Below are 19,685 nucleotides of genomic sequence, written 5' to 3'. Positions count from 1 at the left end.
CATGTCGCCAAACTATACTTCAAAAAGGCTGTATCAATTCATACTCCGACCAACAAACGATATGATTGCATCCTGAGATGTTACTACTATCAACAAATTCCTCATTTACCAACCGATAGAAAAATCTAAAGATCTATGCTATTCGTTGAAATTAGTTTTCAGAAAGAAAGTCATTCAGAACCTAAGAACCTGAAAGACCAATTGAATAAATCATGTTTTTTAATCCAGCTAGCTTAATTGTTGGCATAAACTAAAAATTATCAAATCCATGAAGATTAATGGTTGTACTAGTTCCACCCAAATATAAAGAGAATTTTACAGTTTGTCAAGGAAACCATGGTAGCAAGTCAAACCACGGCAAATACTTTCTGAGGTTTTTTCTCCCTTACCGCATGTCAGCAACTCCTGCTTCACCCCTGTGACTGGCTGGGCCTGCAAAGACTTAGGATAAACACAGCGTGTGTCCCGCACAGTGATGTTCCTCTCCTTGACCCAGCGATGCATCCACAATATGTTACAATCACACAAAAGATACTCAGTCTGAAATTCCCTGTAGCATACAAAATACAAAGGAGAGATTTGCGTCAAGAAAATTAAATAGCACTTTCGGTTTATACTGGCTTACGCTTTGGGTGGCAAGCATGCTGCTGCTGACCCTTAAGCATGTTTGTGGCATAGACCATCGACCAGTTACGGTCGCTTTCCAATGATACAACCTGCAGAGTGTCTGACTCCAGCACTGCTCTTCGCTGATCCTGGGACTGACTCAGTTTTCGATCAAGGTTGGTATGCAAACAAAATCTATTCATCATCCCTCATCTATGCAAAAATTCCTTAATTCCAGGGTTCTGGAAAACATAATTCTCGTCCCCTTTATCTATCAATCTTCTGCCCATTCATCATAAAGCATGTGGCGCTAACACTGGATCTCGAAGCCTTCCTCAGTGTTTCCAGCATCAGTGCCGTGTTCTTGGCTGAAATGCCTACAAACTCTCCAGTTAATTCTGGCAACACAAAGCAATATAGGACTGTTCTGTCTCTCTGACTGGAAAGTAAGTTCCTTGACAATGACGACTATTTCTGACACTTTCTGCTATGCACCCAATGATACTACAGATACTTACAAACTTAAGGGGCATAGACTCGACTCAAAATATATCTCCTACATGCTAGGAAAGAGACTAGAGAATTATCTTTACAGGAGGCAAGAAATTTTATAATTTGGCACTTGGATGTAAGAAACAAAGAGGATATACAAAGCTTGGATATAAGCACAACAATTTCTTGAATACTTGTTTTACAAAGCAATAATTATCCAAGGGCCACACCTTACACTAAGTCCAGCTAATAAAATAAATGCAGACACTGCCCCTGTCAACCTGGAGGACATGACGTAATAGGGGGAACAAAATCTAAATACAACTAAAATAGAATGTAACATGTTCTGTACAAATAAATCAACAAAGTGTAAAGGGCGAATATATTCATTTGTGCTTCTAATACAGACTGTGCATTGGTTTCATCTCATTAGCTTTAGCCAAAAAAAAAGGGGGGGGGATGAGACACAACAAAAGGAAACTAAATTTAAAAAGCAGTATCAGAAGGATGATCGGACTGACTTCTAATTCCTAAGCACAACTTTCTGGTCTGTTTCTAGCTCTACCAGGTAAAAATACTGGCAATTCTTCCCAATTTTTGGATGAAAATACTTCCCACATTCCTGCTACCCAGCGTCTCAAAAGGCAGATTATGCTTTGCAGTCTATTTCCAAAACTTCACAGAAATGGCTAACTAGAGCCACTAAATATGCCGAAAAGAGATGTTTTCACCAAAAAGCAGCCTTGTGGACAAGAATGGTAGTGGCATCAAAAAGAGACCAGAGAGAGGTTGATCCAATCCGACTCTAGAAGTACAGACATATGTCCACCAAGATGGTGAGGAGTCAGACGAATGGCTAACCTATTAGCTACGTTCCAATGAAAATGGCTAAGTGAGACTTAAATGATAGGCTTAGAAAAGGAAAGGAGAGGAGAAGGGTAGAGAAGAGGAAGGGAGAGAAGGATAAAAAGAGAAGAGGGGAAGGAAGGGGAGGAAAGAAGTCAGCATACATTGAACAGAGGCACCTGGGAGAGAAGACATTTTTCACTGGCAAAACAGAGACTCAATCTCATAAATTCTACACAATAAAAATTTGAAAAACATTATATTTAACTGTAATTCCAATAGAAATTAGTGTAATTTATAGTTTGCAGTAGATTAAGGTTTATCTGGATATATAATTACTTTCAGAAGTAACTCCTGCACAATGTTGCAATTAACCAAACTGTGCTGGGGGGAGGGAATCAGCCAATTCTAAAGCTACAGAGAACCGTGTAAATATGGTCTTGCATTGACTTGATAAATATGATCTTGCGCTGACTTGATAAAGCAGGCATTTACATAAAGATCCCTGGAAATGTCAGCAATAAGTTTCTCTTTAGAATACTGTGTCTCGGGCCAGCCCTGTGGCCGAGCGGTTAAGTTTGCGTGCTCAGCTTCGGCAGCCCAGGGTTTCGCCGATTCAGATCCTGGGTACAGACATGACACTGCTCATTAGACCACGTTGAGGCGGTGTCCCACATCCCACAACTAGAAGGACCCACAAGTAAAATATACAACTATGTACTGGGAGGATTTGGGGAGAAGAAGCAGAAAAAAGGAAAAAAGAAGATTGGCAACAGTTGTTAGCTCAGGTGCCAATCTTTAAAAAAAAAAAAAGAATACTGTGTCTCTCTAATGTATATTTAGCATAAATAAATTGGTAATTCTTTCTCTTTAACTGTGAATTCAGTTTGGGGAAGGGGTTCCAGGATAAAATTAAATCCCTAAAGTATAAAATACTCTTAACTATAAATTCTTCATAGAGAGGGATATTTTATACTTTGGGGATTTAATTAGTCAAATAACAAAATATTTTCTAATTTGACAACCAGTCAAAGAGAAAAAATTACCAATTCATTTATGTTAAATATACATTAGAGAGAGACAGTATTCTAAGGAGAAAATGGTTGTCCCGCTCTGAAATGCATTCCTAATGTTTACAGCATGCTTTTCAACACGAATACAAGCTCTCAAGTGAGATACTAATTTTTGCAAAATCACAAGATTCTCCAATTAAAGTCAAGTCATACAGTAACTGATTTTAATTTTCAAAAACTAAGATACATTTATCAAAACATAAAAAAAAATTCTTACTTACAGAGACCGTAATGAGCCAAGATAATCAAAAGTTCCTTGAGATAATGAAGAAAACAAATTCCCTGAAAGGTTTCTGGAAAAAAGAAATAATTTCACTTAAAAAAACCAATAACAATTACATATCATTTTATACTATTTCATATTTCCTAAGGTCTTACAATCATTAAATGATGTTATGACAAATTTATGGGGGCTGGCCCTGTGGCTGAGTGGTTAAGTTCACACGCTGTGCTTCAGGGGCCCAGGGCTTCACAGGTTCAGATCCTAGGCACGGACATGGCAATGCACATCAGGCCATGCTGAGGCGGCATCCCACATAGCAGAACCAGAAGGACCTACAACTATAATATTCAACTATGTACTGGGGGGCTTTGGGGAGAAGGAGGAAAAAAAAAAAGTGAAGAAGATTGGCAACAGTTGTGCCAATCTTTAAAAAAAAAAAGAATTTATGAAGGTTGTTTTAAATCTTACAAACAAGGAGCGACTAGTAAATATTCTAAGGTTGAAGAAGAAATTTGTTCTTAACCCTATGCAAAGCAGTAAACAAAATTATTTAAAAATTATTACTGCTAGATAAGGCGTTTTCCAACAAATAGCAGGTGAATCTCAGTTACCTCATTATAGTCATGCTCTTATTACACTAGAACTACTCTTCATGTGTTCACTTAGTACCATTTAAGAAAGCAAAAATTAAAAATCAAAGAAAGGAAAAGGATGACCTGAATGATAAGAAGCAGCAGCCCAGAGTAACTAAGTGAAACATGTGAGCAGAGTGGAATGAGCCCAGGGTTTAAAATGAAAGACTCGGGATAAAAGTCAATGTTGGCCATGGGGAAAGTGACTTACCCTCTCATTTCCCCTTAATCAGATGGCTTCAATAAATACCTAAACCCTTGCAGAGTTTGTATGAATTAAACCCAGAACACCCTATACTACAATTTCAGGAGTTATTCCCATAATGATGTGAGTGACGTATTTCTTTCTCACTTGTCTACGAGCAACAGGAGGGGAGGGACCTGTGTGTCTTATTTACCAAGGTACCTTTGGCGGCTAGTAATATGCTGGAGTATATAGTTGGTGCTCAGTAATGGTGGCTGACTGTCCAAGATGTGGACCCCAACTTCAGCAGGCTTCTAATACTAAAATGGGACTGACAGCTCCGGGAAATTGATCCAACCACCACAAGATCTGTTCTGTGTGTGTCGTAATATCAAGAATAGACACAATTTAGGGCCAGCCCTGGTGCCCTAGTGGTTAAGTCAGGCCCACTCTGCTTCAACAGCCCAGGTTTGGTTCTCAGGCACAGACCTACACCCACTTGTCAGTGGCCATGCTGTGGTGGCAGCTCACATACAAAAAGAGGAAGATGGGCAACAGATGTTAGTTCACGGTCAATCTTTCTTAACCAAAAAAAACCCAACTGATACAATTTAGACCTATAGCTCTCAAGGTAGAATTCCTGAGACCTATGAAGTGGGCCTGTCTCTCCTCCAGAGTCTGGGCTGAATCCTTCAAGTGTGGGAGAAAGTGACAAAGGGGTAGAATTGTCTACCTCAATGGGGTAGAATGCATCTACCCCAGTGTCAGCGGGTCAGCTGCTCCAGGGACACCTGCAGCAACGTATTCCTGGATGGGAAGACTGAATATTACACAGACACCAATTCTTCATGAGTTAATATATAACGAACTTCAGTAAGAACATCATTGGATTATTTTTTAAATATGTCTTAGGATTTTTTTTATATAAAAAAGCTAGATAAAATGATTCTAATCCTCATGGGAGAATTGCCTAGGAACTTAAAAAAAAAAGGATATTTGCAAATTAAAAGAACAATGAAAGAGATGCCCCTTTTTTTGGCCTCTCCAGAGCAGGTACCAAATGTGGATTTTGAAAGGGTACTGCTCATGGGAGTGTCAATCACCTTAACATTTTAGTAACCTAGATGCAATTAAGCTGAACAACTATACTTTTGTGAAGCTACCCTATGGGGAATTATATGATTACTGGAATTTGTTTAAAATAATGTAGGCAGGAAGACAGGAGATGGGAGGGTATAGCTAAACGAAGATTGGCTATGAGTTGTTAAGCGTTGAAAATGGGCGATGAGATATGGAGATTTCTTATACAATCACCTCTAATTTTAAAATATTTGAAAAATTCCATAATAGTAAGTTGGAAATAAAAATCTAGCCTAAAAATATAGGATTTAAGTTTAAAAAAAAATTTCATCTTACATGGACCATTAGATACTAATTATTAGGTAATGTTATTCTAATTATTCCATATTACTAGGTTGTTTCCCTTGGAAATTACAGAGAAAGGAATCACATTGGAAAGAGACACAGCATCCTCCCAGTAAATCCCAACACAAACCAATTTTTCCTCCACTGTTGGAACAGACTGCTGTCTGTTTGGCTGAACACCAAATGGAGCAATTGGCTTCGGCCTGGGGGCCATAAGAACTTGCACATATTTTAAAACACTAACATCACACTCCAGCTCTCAGATGCTTACACAATAAAAGCAAGCGGGAACAGAGAATGACAACAGGCCCAGTAAAGTCACAGCTCCTGTGTCCTAACAAGCTCACTCAATGGAGTGGCAGGTGAATTGCCCACCCACCCCCACCCTCACCCTTTATGTTGCTGATTCTTACTCTCTCAACTTAATTTTTCTTTATTTATCTACTTTTTCCTAAACAGATATATTTGAATTCCTATAAGTTAAAGGTATACGATGCATCATCTGTGTATATACAGGATATTTACCGGGGCAGATCTGTTAAAGGAGGGGAAAATGCAATCCAATGGAATGTCCTTTCAACAGAGGAACAACTGACTACATTATAATCTGTTCTACACTTGAAATATTCTGTAGCTATTAACAAGCATGACCTAAAATCAACATGTACTCTCTTGAAAAAGATCTTAATGATATGTCGGTAAAAGGTGGTTTTTGGTGAGGAAGATTGTCACTGAGCTAACATCTGTGCCCATCTTCTTCCACTTTGTACGCACGATGAGCAGTCTGTAGGTCCACACCCAGAATCCGAACCCACGAACCCCGGGCCGCCAAAGCAGACCATGCGAACTTAACCACTATGCCACTGGGCCAGCCCCTCGATAAAAGTCTTTTTAAAGTAAATTGTTGAGTACAGCACTCATTTTTAAAGCCCTGCATGTACGCCTACACGCTTGTGGGGGCAACAGAAAATGTGAAAATATACACGAGTTAGTTAGGACAGGCTGTCTCAGGGTGATGTCTGGGTCATGGACGGGAGATTTACCTTCTCCTCCTTCTGCAAATGGTTTTATTACTTAATAACATCAATATTCTTATAAAGATCACTCACTAATATTTCTGGTAGAAAAATATTAAAGGTATAATTTTTAGGGGAAAAAATACAGGTTTTAAATTGAACAAAATTTGTAAAAAGAAAAAAAGAAGGTTTGTTGATCTCCTGCCAATTTCTCTGTAAATTAACTTCTTAAGTGAAGGACAGAGACTTCACAGAAGCCCTTTCATCGTTCCCCATCTTTGGTCTCCCGATTATTTCCAGTGTGCAGGAGGGTTGGGGTGGGAACCTCTGGGAGTATGGCTTCCCTTCTCAGAGACAGCTCTTCCCGAACTTCTCCATCGACAAAGGCAGAGATCAATACATAGAATCAATCAATTTTACCCACCACATCCAGGTTCACTGAAGCCTCCGATATGTTTAAAGAAAGTTATTTTTGAATTCTTAACCTAAACCTCCAAAGCCAAGACTTGTTTCAAAATGCTGAGAAGTCTGGGCAGGAATGCTGTAGGCTGTCTGCCAAGGTCTCATCCAGGCCCCAAGGGGCCTCGATTCCAGCCTCCTGCGCTAAGAGGCCCAGTCAGGCAGAGATCCCACGTTCCAGGGTAACCCAGAGAGTTCAGCTAACGAGGCAGCAGAAGACACGGCCAGAAAGGTGATCCACTCCAGACTCACTTCTTTTGCATACTTACTCTTTCGGGTGGGAGACAGTAGAAGGGAGCTCTCTAATTCCTAATCTAAGAAATGTCCGACATTACCAATGTAATCAGTAACCATTATAAATCAGACTCTTTTTCCCACTTGCTAGATTGAGAAAATGCTCTTCTCCATGTTTGAAATACAAACTGTTATGAGCCTTCACAACCAGCATACAGCCTGACTCAGAGAGCCCAGAAATCCAGGGATTGTAGCAGCTGATACAGAATGCTTATCCAAAGTTTCTTGATCCATAGCTCTAGAATCAGGTTAACTATTCTATTCTCAAACTCTTATAAGCAACTCCATTGCAATGCATTCCTGATTGTTAAGAAGCTCCCTCAAATATAACTGTTCTTAGAACAGTATTTGAAGGATATAAGTCCGGTATATTTCTATATATGCCATAGATTGTTGCATTTAAAAGAGCCATGATAATCTATTATTACCTGAGTTACAAAATCATCTCAATCAAATCTCAAAGTAGAAAAGTTGGTAGTGCTACTTTTATGTTTTAATGATTCATCTGGAAAAATGTCCATTGTGTTTCATGACCCATAAATTCTCACAAATAGTGTCAGAGAATTGATAAAAATGCAAGAGAGGACCGAAGCTGTAAAACTTCCCAAAGCTTTAGTTTTTGAGGCAGGAGGCAAAAGAAATAGCAAGAAAATAATAAATTACCCTAATGTAAGCACTGTCCCACCAGCTCTTTCGCCTAAAGAACATTTACCGATGGGTCAAAAATCCCTGGGCCAAAGCAGTAAATCCATCTGGAACTAAAGTCGACCAAACAGTACACTCCAGACTCTTTTTCATTACTTGAGTAACAGCTATCCAAAAACATAACAAATTTTTCCTTCATAAATGCCTCATTTTGCCAATTCTTATACAGTCCTCAAAACCAAAAATACGAAACTCTCAAGAAGAGATAACAAAAGCACTGAAATAAAATTGTTTGCAATTCAGTTACAAAAAAGAAAACTGCAATTGATTTAAGTAATTTCAAGCTATGAGTAAAGCTGTATACCAAATCAATCTTTTATTTAAAAACAGAAATTTGGCCATATACCTTTCCCTCAAAATTAAAGGGCACAATGACAAACACTACAAGTTTCCTAAGAAGCAGTACTTCGTTCGACACTAAGAATTGAAGTCCCCTCGCCTACTGTATAGATGAAATAATCTCACTATTTCGGCCCCTACCAGCTTTTTCAAAGTAAACTTGAGTGAAATAGAAGAAACATTCTAAAAAGCTACAGAGAAAGAACCAGGTACAGACAATCCTTATACTTCAACTTTCACCCAAAATCCCGCATTCTACCCTAAATCCCAATCCCTAAACCCCTATCCCCAGACTGCTCTTCTCCAACACATGATTTGATGCCATTTTCCCACATAAGTGTTTGTCAGTGGCTTCCTACTGTAGAATGAGTTCTAAGCCTCTGCTGCTTTTCATACACTCCCATATAAAGCTCTATTATAGATAGCCAGCCTTATTCTAGTTACAGCCAAACAGAGCCTCTTTATTTTAAAAATAAAATAAAAATATAGTTGATGGTTTATACTAAGTTCTGCATTTATATTATACATAAATTATAAGAAATAAACAGATATAGATCATTCAAATCTTAATCCTTAAAATAACTTTGAGCTACTGCTAATCCTACTTTTCAGATGAAAAGCAGAAAAGTTCAGAAAAGCTAAACAACTCACCCCAAATCACAAGGTCAGTGGCATGATTCAAATGGTCATTTCATTGCTAAATGAAATAAGGCCATGATTCACAACGGCCTTTTCTCTTTGACAAACTGGCCACGCTTTTATTTCTACCTTGACGCGTCATTTGCTAAGCTTCTTTTCCTTTCTAATGATTTGAATCTCTGCAATCTTCTGGACCGTCAGCTCAAGTTTAACCTCTCCCAAGAAAATTTCCCAGACTAGCAAAGCTTTTGCTTATCTCTCTCAATATGGACATGTTCTCTGGGGCACATACCACATTGTGTGTCTGTGTCTGTGAGTATGTGTCGGGGGGAGGAAGGGAGTAACGTGTTGTTATGTTTTGATGACATTATAACTCCATCATTAAATTTCCAGCTCCTTATCCCCTACCAGTTCTATAACCTCTACAGTTGCTACTCAAATATTAAACATCTGGGGCCAGCTCTGAGGTCGAGTGGTTAAATTTGTGTGCTCCACTTCAGTGGCCCACGGTTTCACCAGTTCGGATCTTGGGCATGGACACTTGGGCATCACTCATCAGGCCATGCTGAGGTGGTGTCCCACACAGAACTAGAAGCACCTACAACCAGAATATACAACTATGTACTGGGAGGCCTTGGGGAGAAGGAAAAGAAAGAAAAGATTGGCAACAGATGTTAGCTCAGGGCCAATCTTTAAAAAAAATAAATAAATAAACCACTAAGTGTTCATAAATATTTGAGTACTGGTTCAAACGCTTCCTTATATTTTAATACAAAAGAAGAAACAAATACTTACAGCCTAACCAGGTTGGTGAGTCCTCGAAATATGTCTGCATTCAGACATCCTATTCGATTGTTTGTCAGATCCCTAAGGGGGAAAAAGTGTCTTCAATTAGTTCTCTTGGTAAATGAAGGTTTCAGACATTCAATATCCAAGAGGAGCACCCAGGCATCATACAAGACCTTTTCAGCATCTCTGAGATATTTACCTACCTCAAGTAGCACTGAGAAAAGAAATAATCCTTGTTTTCACTTAATTCTGGCTCAAACTAAAAGCTGTTTAATTATAGTGCCTTCTATGTTTCAAGTACTTACTCCCGTACAATGACTCAAGACAACCCTGGAGTAGTAAAAATGAGACTCAACCTCTCTTACTGGCTGTGATACAGTTCCTTAGATGGTTGACACAGCTGATGATGCTGGGGGCAGTTGGGAACAGAGCCCAAACCAGTCAACATCTAGCAGACAATGAATAAAAGGGCAAGTTACCAAAATGCTGGAACATTTATTTCCTTAAGAACATCTGAAATGTAATGATTTCTAACTTCATTCCTTAAATACTCAGAAGTTTTGACTGTAATGAAAAAACAAGTGAGTTAGCTTTTACTTTACAGATCTATCGTTTAGTCTCCAAGACAAATCACTTTAACAATGTCTGGGTAACGGCCCAATTATTTTTTCCAGTCACTCCTAACTTCTTATAAGTTCCTATCAAATGCTATTTTCTAAATATATTTTTCTTCTCCTCAATGCTTGAACTTTTTCCTTCTATCTGTGTAAAATGTTTAACAAATATTTTGTTCTTTCTTCACACCAAAGACAATGAACACACTTTTACAGTTTAATCAGGAGATTACATTTTAATTGGGACATAATAATTGACAATTCCCATAAATTTCAAATAAGATAGCATGGCTTTCATCATTTTTCATCACTGGACTTCATAAACTATATGCAAGAAAACTCTAAAACAATGAATCTTTTTATCAATTCTTAGGTTTGGAATTATTCATCACTTTGAAATTTTGATAGAAGAATTAGAACAAGCTTTCTAAACCAAACTTTCAAAGATATTTTTATCATATTTTCTTCAATGTCCGTATTATTCTCTGTAATGGAGAAGTACACATTCTTTGAGTTATGCTCCAAGTTACTCTTTAGAAAAGCGATTTGCACCACCCATTTCTAAACTAAAACTGTTGGGTTCTAAACTATATACTTGGAAATGGCAGAAAATGTATTAGTCTGACTAGAAATTACAAGGACACAGCATTTGAATTAGGTTCCTAGTCATTAGGTTTTTCCCTTAGATATTTCACAAGCTACCTCAGGTAATCCTCGTGTTCCATAATTTCATGGCTCTGCCTTTCCTTTCCTATGGCAACTTCCATAAAAGAATCTTAAGTAGTAGAAGTCTTTATCTGCACTTGCTATTCTCCAGCTCCAGTCTCTCAGAATATTAAAGCTAAGTATTTAATCATGTGGAACCTTTTTTATTCCAGTTGATTTTCCTTTTATTTCTGGGTTTTACTGTTTAAGAAAATTAGGCATCATCTGTGAAGTGTTGCTTAAACAAGCAGTTCTGGGCTCTATTCATTATCTTGTCTCCATTCTGAGCTTTAAATGGTGTAATTACCACTGATTCTTTGGGAAACAATTTCATTATATCTATACCTATTTAAAATGGTATTTAGGTATTGATAATGGGTTTTCATTTGGATTGAGAATCAGCTTGAATTTGTTGATAAAGCAAAAAAGAAACTGAATGGGTCTAGGTTTTCCCACTTCTGGTAGTTTTTACTGCAGAAAGTCACTTAATCGTCCTGATTCAAATTATCTATAAAATAAACGCAAAGACGTGGTACACTTAGAAAAACACTGTGTGGCTGTCAAGTGAGATGCACAATTGAAATGCATGATTTAAGGCCCAGAAGAAAAAGTGCCTATATCTGTAAGTAAGTAGCAAACATTACGACTGCAGAATATCTTTATATCTCATTGAGTGTACATATAAAACTCTCTCAGCTTGCAAGTTGTAAACCATAAGTTCAATTACAAGTCAGTTGTTTAAATTAAGAATGTATTTTCTAGTGGGAAAAACATTATAAATGGCAATTACCTTCCTAGGCAAGAACACAAGAGACTGCTTAATGCGTAATGCAATGACATAATGCCAAGGCAATGCTTGGGACAACATTAGTAATTAAATTAAATGCTACTACACAAGGATTTTTTATTATTTATTTTGGATGGAAGTACTTGAAAAATTATTTACTGAAGGATGAAGAAGTAGATAGAGAACCTAAGATATTCTGTAGTATCCTTAAAACATCCTGATAAGACTTCTTTTTATTAACAGTCAAGTTTCCTTCAACCTCTATCTCGACGTGGAGATATTATCAGCATTAATCTTCCTATTACCAAAAAGCTGTGAATAGAGTGATGTGGATCACAGAGGGAGAGAATAAGTGGTCTTGTCTGGCAGTATAACATCACATCCCCCCTCTACAGAAAAAAGTTGGAAGGAAAAATATTTTATAAGTTCTCAAACTTTAGCATCAGCATGACTGGGAGGGATGGTTAAAACAAAGATGGTTGGGCCTCAGCCCCAGAGCTTCTGACGGGGTAGGTCTAGCACCTACACTCCTGCTTCCTACTGGAGGACTCATGTTCATAATCACGGGTTCCCACTGACCCATCCAAACACAGTGTCAGCGTGACCCTGGTAAGAAGCACACAGGAAGTGACTCACTGTTATAATCACGCCCATTCAGCTGCTGCCCCTCCACTCCCTCAGGATTCTGTTTCTGGAGGTACATGTGGCCTGTTTATGGCCATATACCATACCCCTGCCTGTGTCAGTGTGGCTGAGTCCTGAGTCCTAACTGCTTCCAAGACTCCTAGCAGCTAAACGCCAGCTACTGCTGCATCTCTCTGTAAGTGGATCCCAAGTCATATCCAGGCTCTTGGTCAGTGTAGGTGATTCCACTAGACTGCAAGCCCTTCAAGGGGTTCCTGAGTTACCTTTGATCTCTGGAGCAGGGCTGACTGTTGGGCACACAAGATGAACTCAGTTAATCTTTGTTTAATCGAACTCATGCTGGTCGCTATCTTACCACTTTCATTATGCTGTTATACCTGGTTGATACCACTTTTACTGAACTCCAAAGCAAACTCTAAACCTTGATCCACTGCAGCTCGGATGCCTACCTAATACCCACTCCCCTCCAAGGCTTATCTTCATTTTCTAGAACTCCAATCTCCATTAACACCACTGACCTCCCCCAGAGGGGCCCGTTTTCAGACTTGCTTCGTTTAAAAGGCTTAGGTGCAAAATAACGAAGGGCAGAGTAAATGGGGAAGAAGAAAACTGATTCAGAAGAAGGTCTCCTCCAGACATCCCTGGGCTTCCTTGGTGCACACAAAGCCTGATGAAAACAACGAGCCACCATCTCCCCCGCCCCCGCAACAAAAATGATGAGAATAAATTCCCTACTAGAGTCTGACTGGAATTTTAAATAATTTTAGAAGATGAAGAGGGAATTCTTTAACACCTAATAGGCCTAATCTTCCAAAATTCTGAACCTTAAGAGAGGGAACCGAGCAGAAGGCTGCAGATGATAAGCTTTAGATGAAAGATAATTTTACCTGCAAAAGTAATATAAAAAAATATGCAAAAACTGGGGCTGGCCCCATGGTGTAGTGGTTAAGTTTGCACACTCCACTTCAGTGGCCCGAGTTCACAGGTTCAGATCCCGGGCGTGGACATACACACCACTCATCAGTCATGCTGTAGCAATGACGTACATATAAAATAGAGGAAGACTGGCACAGATGTTAGCTCTGAGCTAATCTTCCTCAAACAAGAAAAAAGGAGGAAGACTGGCAACAAATGTTAGCTCAGGGCTAATCTTCCTCAGCAAAAGAACAAAAAAAAGCCAAAAATATGCAATGGCCAACTCTGATTATAAAAAGGAACAGGTTTTGAATGATAGAATAATAGATACAAGATGGCAAAAGTATTAGGATGGACGGTTAGTGTCAACATTTACGTAAGTCATGGCATGATTAAGAGCAAACACAGCTGGTTTTACTATACAAATACTATGAAAACAAGACATGAAAATACCCAAGCACCTTGAACACTTTAACAAAACAACACTTAAATAATAAGAAGGTATGGTGGAATGATAAAAAATAAGACAGGGGTCTAAAAGAATGACTGTTATGAAGAAGGAAAGCATGGAGCTGGTCTATTCTCCTGTATCTTTTGTCACTGCTTCTTTGTACTTAAGTGATTTCTCCTTATTGCCACCAGAAATATTCTGAAACACAAATCTGATCATGTCAACTCCATTTTCAAAACGTTCTGCTAGTCCCCCACTGTCTAAAGAATAGATTCGAAATTCTTTAACATGGTAGTAGGTCATCAAAACCTAGTCTCTCCCTGACCAGTCTTACCTACTGACATCCTTTTTGCCCTTTCTCCTTTACGCTCTGGCCAGAGAAATAAATTATTGTTCCAAGAGACATGTTCTTTCACACCTATGTCCACTCCGCTTAAAATATCCTTCTTGTGGGGCTGGCCCCGTGGCCGAGTGGTTAAGTTCGCGTGCTCCGCTGCAGGTGGCCCAGTGTTTCGTTGGTTCGAATCCCGGGTGCGGACATGGTACTGCTCATCAAGCCATGCTGAGGCAGTGCCCCACAAGCCACAACTACAAGGACCCACAACGAAGAATATACAACTATGTACCAGGGGGCTTTGGGGAGAAAAAGTAAAAAATAAAATCTTTAAAGTCTCTCAACCCCAACTTCCAAAAAAAAAAAACAAATATCCTTCTTGTTATTCTTCAATACAGATTCATCCCTCCGGAGCAAGGTCACACGTAAAGGTGGGTTGCTCTCACGGCAGGCCATTCCCCTCTCAGGAGGTCCCTCCTTTCCCTAGCAGATTACTATTATTATTATTATGTAGGATGTATCTTCAATATCTGTCTATTTGCCCTCAAGAGTCTGTGAGCTCTGCTGAAGAAATCAGAGTATGATAAGTGGCCAGCACTTAATAAATGGCTTTAGAAGGAATAAAGGACGGGGGGACCGGCCACATGGCTTGAGTGTAGGGTTACTTCTCAAAGATGAGCATGCTGTCACAGCATTTGTGAAAATAGCATAACAAGGAGAGTAGAGAAATTGTTTACCTTCGGAAGTAATAAAAAATGGTCTTTAGGTTTTGAAATAATACTACATGGATAAAATATACATGAAAATGGCAGGACTATAAATCATTAATAGAAAGGGGTCTCAATGTATATGGCATTTACAACAGTCACAGTTTGAACGCATTCATTACTTGAAAATCATCTACAGACTATGACAGCTGTCAAAGCCAACACAGTAATGATTTTATTAGCATAAGAGGGGCAGAACCATCTACCACCAAACAAATCAAATTACTGTACAAATTAATCACACTCTAAGCTACTTATATTAAATACTCCCTATTTCTCTATCATGGACCTGGTCAGATGAACTTCTAAAAATTGTTAAAAACCCATTTTTTTTGTGTTAAAGCTCAAAGTCAGTTAACAGTTACTTATAAAAGAAGCAGTTCAAACTCATAAGCAAGCAATTCAAATACTTACAATCTTTTTAGTGATGACAGTCCCCAAAAGGCACCTGGATCTATACTACTAATAAGATTGTTTCGGAGGTCCCTGTTAAAAATATAATAAAAAGTTATTCACATATCAACACTGTAACAAATATTTAGGCATACTATACTTACCTGCTGTACAGAAAACGACAACAATAATAATAATGAGGGGCTGGCCCGGTGGCCAAGTGGGTAAGTTTGGCACACTCCACTTCAGCGGCCCAGGTTCCCAGGGTGGGATCCCAGGCGTGGACCTACACCACTCGTCAGCCATGCTGTGGTAGCATCCCACATATAAAACAGAGGAGAATTGGCACAGATGTTATCCCAGGGCTAATCTTCCTCAGCAAAACAATTAATAAATAAAATAATAATAATAATAATGAGAGCAGACTGAAGCCAAAAAGGTTACACCAAGGTCACCCCAGTAGTAAATGGCAGAGCCAGAATTCAAATTCAAAAAATGTGGCTCCAAAGCTACTTGTTTTGGTCCATATAAGAATAAAGGTATATGTCAAAAAAGATATTGTGTCCTAATATAATTCAAATCCAAAATTATCACTAAACTACAATCCTCTACATCATTTCTACAATTCCTTCTTTAGCATGCTATACTTTAGTTATCAAATTACATTAGTGACAATTTGCGACAATAATAATTAAATCAATATTTTTTTAAACCACCTTCAAAACTATATGCTCTAAAATTCTTGTCACTTGCTTTTTCCTATTTTTCACCCTGGGCTTCTATGGTTAGGTTTTCTATAAGATAAAAATGTCATAATTCACAATATATAGCCCAAAGCAAAGATCCATCAGCCCCCTGTGCAATGGCATCTGACAGGGGTCACAAGTTACCCTCATTCTTCTCAAGTGTGCTGGGCCGTCCATATCAGTACACCATCAGTGGGGGCAGCAGTGAGTGTCACAGACACATCCCTCCACTCGTGTGGACTTGGGCCACCTGTTGAGGCTGCTGCTCTCCTCTGGGTGCCAGGGCTCAGCCGGGGGCTCTCAAGTCGCCCTGTACAAGTGTTCAGATAGATCTCTGCAGAGAGCTGACAGTCAGCTACAGGAGCTACAGTCAGCTACAGGAGTGCTCAGAAGCAGAACTGCATCCCATTTCCCCCGACCACACTGCAGCCAGTGGCTGGCCCACCCTTCAGCTATGCCAGACACCTGAGGTGTGCTCGTTTGTCAGGACTCATTTACAGCTTTGCCCACTGAAGTCCCTAGTGACCTCTGGTCATCTCAGGGTGCCTGAAGTCAACTGTGAACAGAAACACTTTCCAACTTCTCTTCTCTGGGGAGTCTTTACCCAACAATGGCAACACTGCCTCTTCCACATTCGAAGTTCTGACATCAATCTTCATAATTATACATGGCACAGGGATGCACACGGGGTTGGTGAAACAATACAGAAACACAGAGCAACCCTCAATACAAACCCAGGATAGAAGGTACTTCACGGGTTCTTTTAGTCCCTTACTTAGTTTAGTTGAGATTCCAAAGGCCTTCCAGGAAGTAGATCCTGGACCACTGGTGCCACCTGTTACAACACTGAGGTGACACGTCTTTGGGTTCTTTTACAACTATTGCTCCATCATGGGCATTCCAGCCCATGCCCAGGCAGTACAAATTACACAGAGAAAAATTCTCAGTTTGCCTTCTCAAACCCCTCCAATTCAGAAAGCATCTGACGTCCCTTGTCTACCTGCGCTTAAGAAAAGGACTCCACGGAAGTCCCACTACAGTCAGCACAGATCCACGTTTTCTTCTATCCAATCAGGGAGGCACACTGAATTTTACTGTGCCACCAGCTAATGAAAACTAACTTTTGTAAGGCCTGCTTTATAACATGCTATTTTTTTCTAGTAGTTCATTCTAACTATCAACTTCAACAAATTACAACTTTGGGGTTAGTTTCTGGCCTAGTTTCCTGGAAATTTCACAAAAACATCCTGATGAGATGGGCCCTCTACTCATCACAGTGGTAGTCCGTCATTTACTGTAAGCCTAGAATTCTTGATGTGCCATTCAAGCACTGTGGTTTCCCACACCACCCATGCTGTTTAATACATGGTGATAGAGATTGATTAGACATTCTCAAGAATGCTTCTCCAGAGATGCAACCTGTGAACCCTATGAACATTGTACCCTCAGCAAATACTGTTCTGCCTCTCTCATGTCTTACTCAGGTTCTAACACATCAAGCATTCTTCTGCAGCTAGGGGTAGAGCTGTAACCCCACTCTCCTCCCCAAATCAGAGCCAGATTTTTCTAAATAATACTGAACCCCCTGGTACTTGGCAATTCTTTAAAAAAAGGAAACGACTATTAAACATAGTATATAATCTACGCTCCGATTACCATTACTGCACAAGTATTTCATTGATCAGACTCAGATTTATAGTCCACAAGAAAAACACAGCTTTGTCAATGCTGGTAACTGCTCTAACTTTTTTTATTTTCATACCCAAGCCTCTAAGATATTTTCTAAATAAAGTAACTGAAAATATCTGAAAAGGGCAAAAAGTTTCATGAAATATATTTCCATGATCATAAAAGTCTTAGAAGATATTCAGGTAAAGTCGCCAAGTCCTACCCTTCTCTCTGGACTTTCAGCCACATTTTAAATTCTCCTCTTAACTACAAGTGAAAAAGATGGTCCTTGGTGTAGTAATTTCAACAGAAAGAGAAAAGTCACACAGAGAATAAGTTCCCCGCTATAAACACCATGGCCTCAGCATCCCTTATCCCAAAACACCTGCCCAGGGTCCAAACAGCTGCTGCGGCCAGGCTGGCAGCAACATCCACACTCGCTCCTCCACATACACCTCTCTGCTGCATGCCTTCTCTCTGCCAGCTCCAGGAGCTACTCCAGGAAACTCAGAAGTGAAGGGCTGACTAGCCCTGGGAAGAGCCCTCACCCCATGGGGAGGGGAGTAGGGACGACCCCAGCTTCCGGCAGCAGGAACTGCTCACTAAGGTACCACACGTTGGCTTCCTTCTCTTCCTCTCACTGTCCCACTCCCTAATACGAAAGCTTTCTGGAACCTCCTCCCAAATAAACCACCTGAATTCAAAACCTCAGCTCAGAACCTGCTTCCGGGAAAACCCAGGTTAAGATATTGGCCCAGTAATATGAACCCACCAGCACCCAGGTCAAGTATTACCATCCAGTGCAGAGACCTAAGGAGATCCCACCCATCCCATTTTAAGGATGAGCAGCAGAAAGGGAAAGAAGTCAGTTGAAAATTCAAAAATTAAAGGGTACGTGGAGGTGGGGAAGGGGAGCAATTATGAAGGATTCTAGAATTCAGGAATAATAGCAGCTATGACTGCTATCAATTACTCAACATGAGTCATCATGTTAAGCAGAGTTCATTTATAGTTTTGAAGCCTCCTCCCTTGCTTTAGGGGGAAGCAACCCTACTTTTCCCACAGACCATATGGCACAAATGGTGCCCTGAAGTTCCCAACATCAGCCCTCCAGGTGTGGCACTTGATCAGCCTCTGTCCAGATATTTCAAATACCTTGGCCTTTGTAATTGGCATGATTACATGACCTTGGTCTAACCAAATCTAGGACCTTGGAGGAGGAGATGGATGGAGAACAAGGAGCAGCCATTTCCAATGGTTTGATTAGCAGTCAAGAGGTAAGTTTGGAGCTATTAGTGACCCTCTTGCTACCATGATGGAAAAGACTGTCCGGCAAGGCCAACAGAGAGAAAAGGAGAGGAAATGCTGAGTCCCTGGGTACAGCCAAGCCTGAAGTCCACCTCGAATTGGGCTCCTTAGTTACACAAATCACTAAATTCAGTGAATTCGTGGATGACACTTATCATCCCATTAAGATGGCATAATCAGTCCTTGGAGATATTATCATTGCTTCAGATGAGGAATTTCATGTGCAGAAAGATTAAGAAATTTGATCAAGCCCTTGGTGTTAATAAGCAGCCAAGCCAAAAGTTAGGATTTTAAACACATCTTTCTGACTGATAGTAAACGTGGAGATTTACCAAGGGAACCAAGTAAATTTATGCCTAGAGCAAGAGGGAGACAGATAAAGCAAACACATCCAAAAGTTGGCCATCATTAAATCAAGGTGCTAGAGAAATTGTTCTTTCAACTTCTCTATGTGTTTGAAAAACATTATAACAATAAGTTGAAAAAACTTATCATACATGGTAATGTCCAGCCTTCTAACTAAGTCCAAAGCCCTCCACCTCTCTTTCCTCTTCACCATCATCACACCACCCCAGGTAATTCACCACACTGTTCCCACTTGTGTCCTTGCTTCTCTCATCCATCCTCCAT

The 19,685-nt window shown here is 39.7% G+C and overlaps 1 protein-coding gene across 1 annotated transcript in view; it reads right to left on the bottom strand.

The window, feature by feature from the left end:
- ADGRA3 (adhesion G protein-coupled receptor A3) overlaps positions 1 to 19,685 on the bottom strand; it is a 126,483-nt gene that overhangs the window by 61,413 nt on the left and 45,385 nt on the right. The window contains exons 3-6 of the mRNA XM_046656133.1: positions 15,355 to 15,426; positions 9,729 to 9,800; positions 3,239 to 3,310; positions 390 to 550 (exon numbers count right to left, since the gene is read on the bottom strand). Of these exons, the coding sequence (XP_046512089.1) occupies positions 390 to 550; positions 3,239 to 3,310; positions 9,729 to 9,800; positions 15,355 to 15,426 (377 nt within the window). The remainder of the gene's footprint in view (positions 1 to 389; positions 551 to 3,238; positions 3,311 to 9,728; positions 9,801 to 15,354; positions 15,427 to 19,685) is intronic.

Source organism: Equus quagga, chromosome 3, assembly GCF_021613505.1.
Source record: "Equus quagga isolate Etosha38 chromosome 3, UCLA_HA_Equagga_1.0, whole genome shotgun sequence".
NCBI classification, from domain to species: Eukaryota; Metazoa; Chordata; class Mammalia; order Perissodactyla; family Equidae; genus Equus; species Equus quagga.
This window is presented reverse-complemented; position numbering and strand designations above follow the sequence as displayed.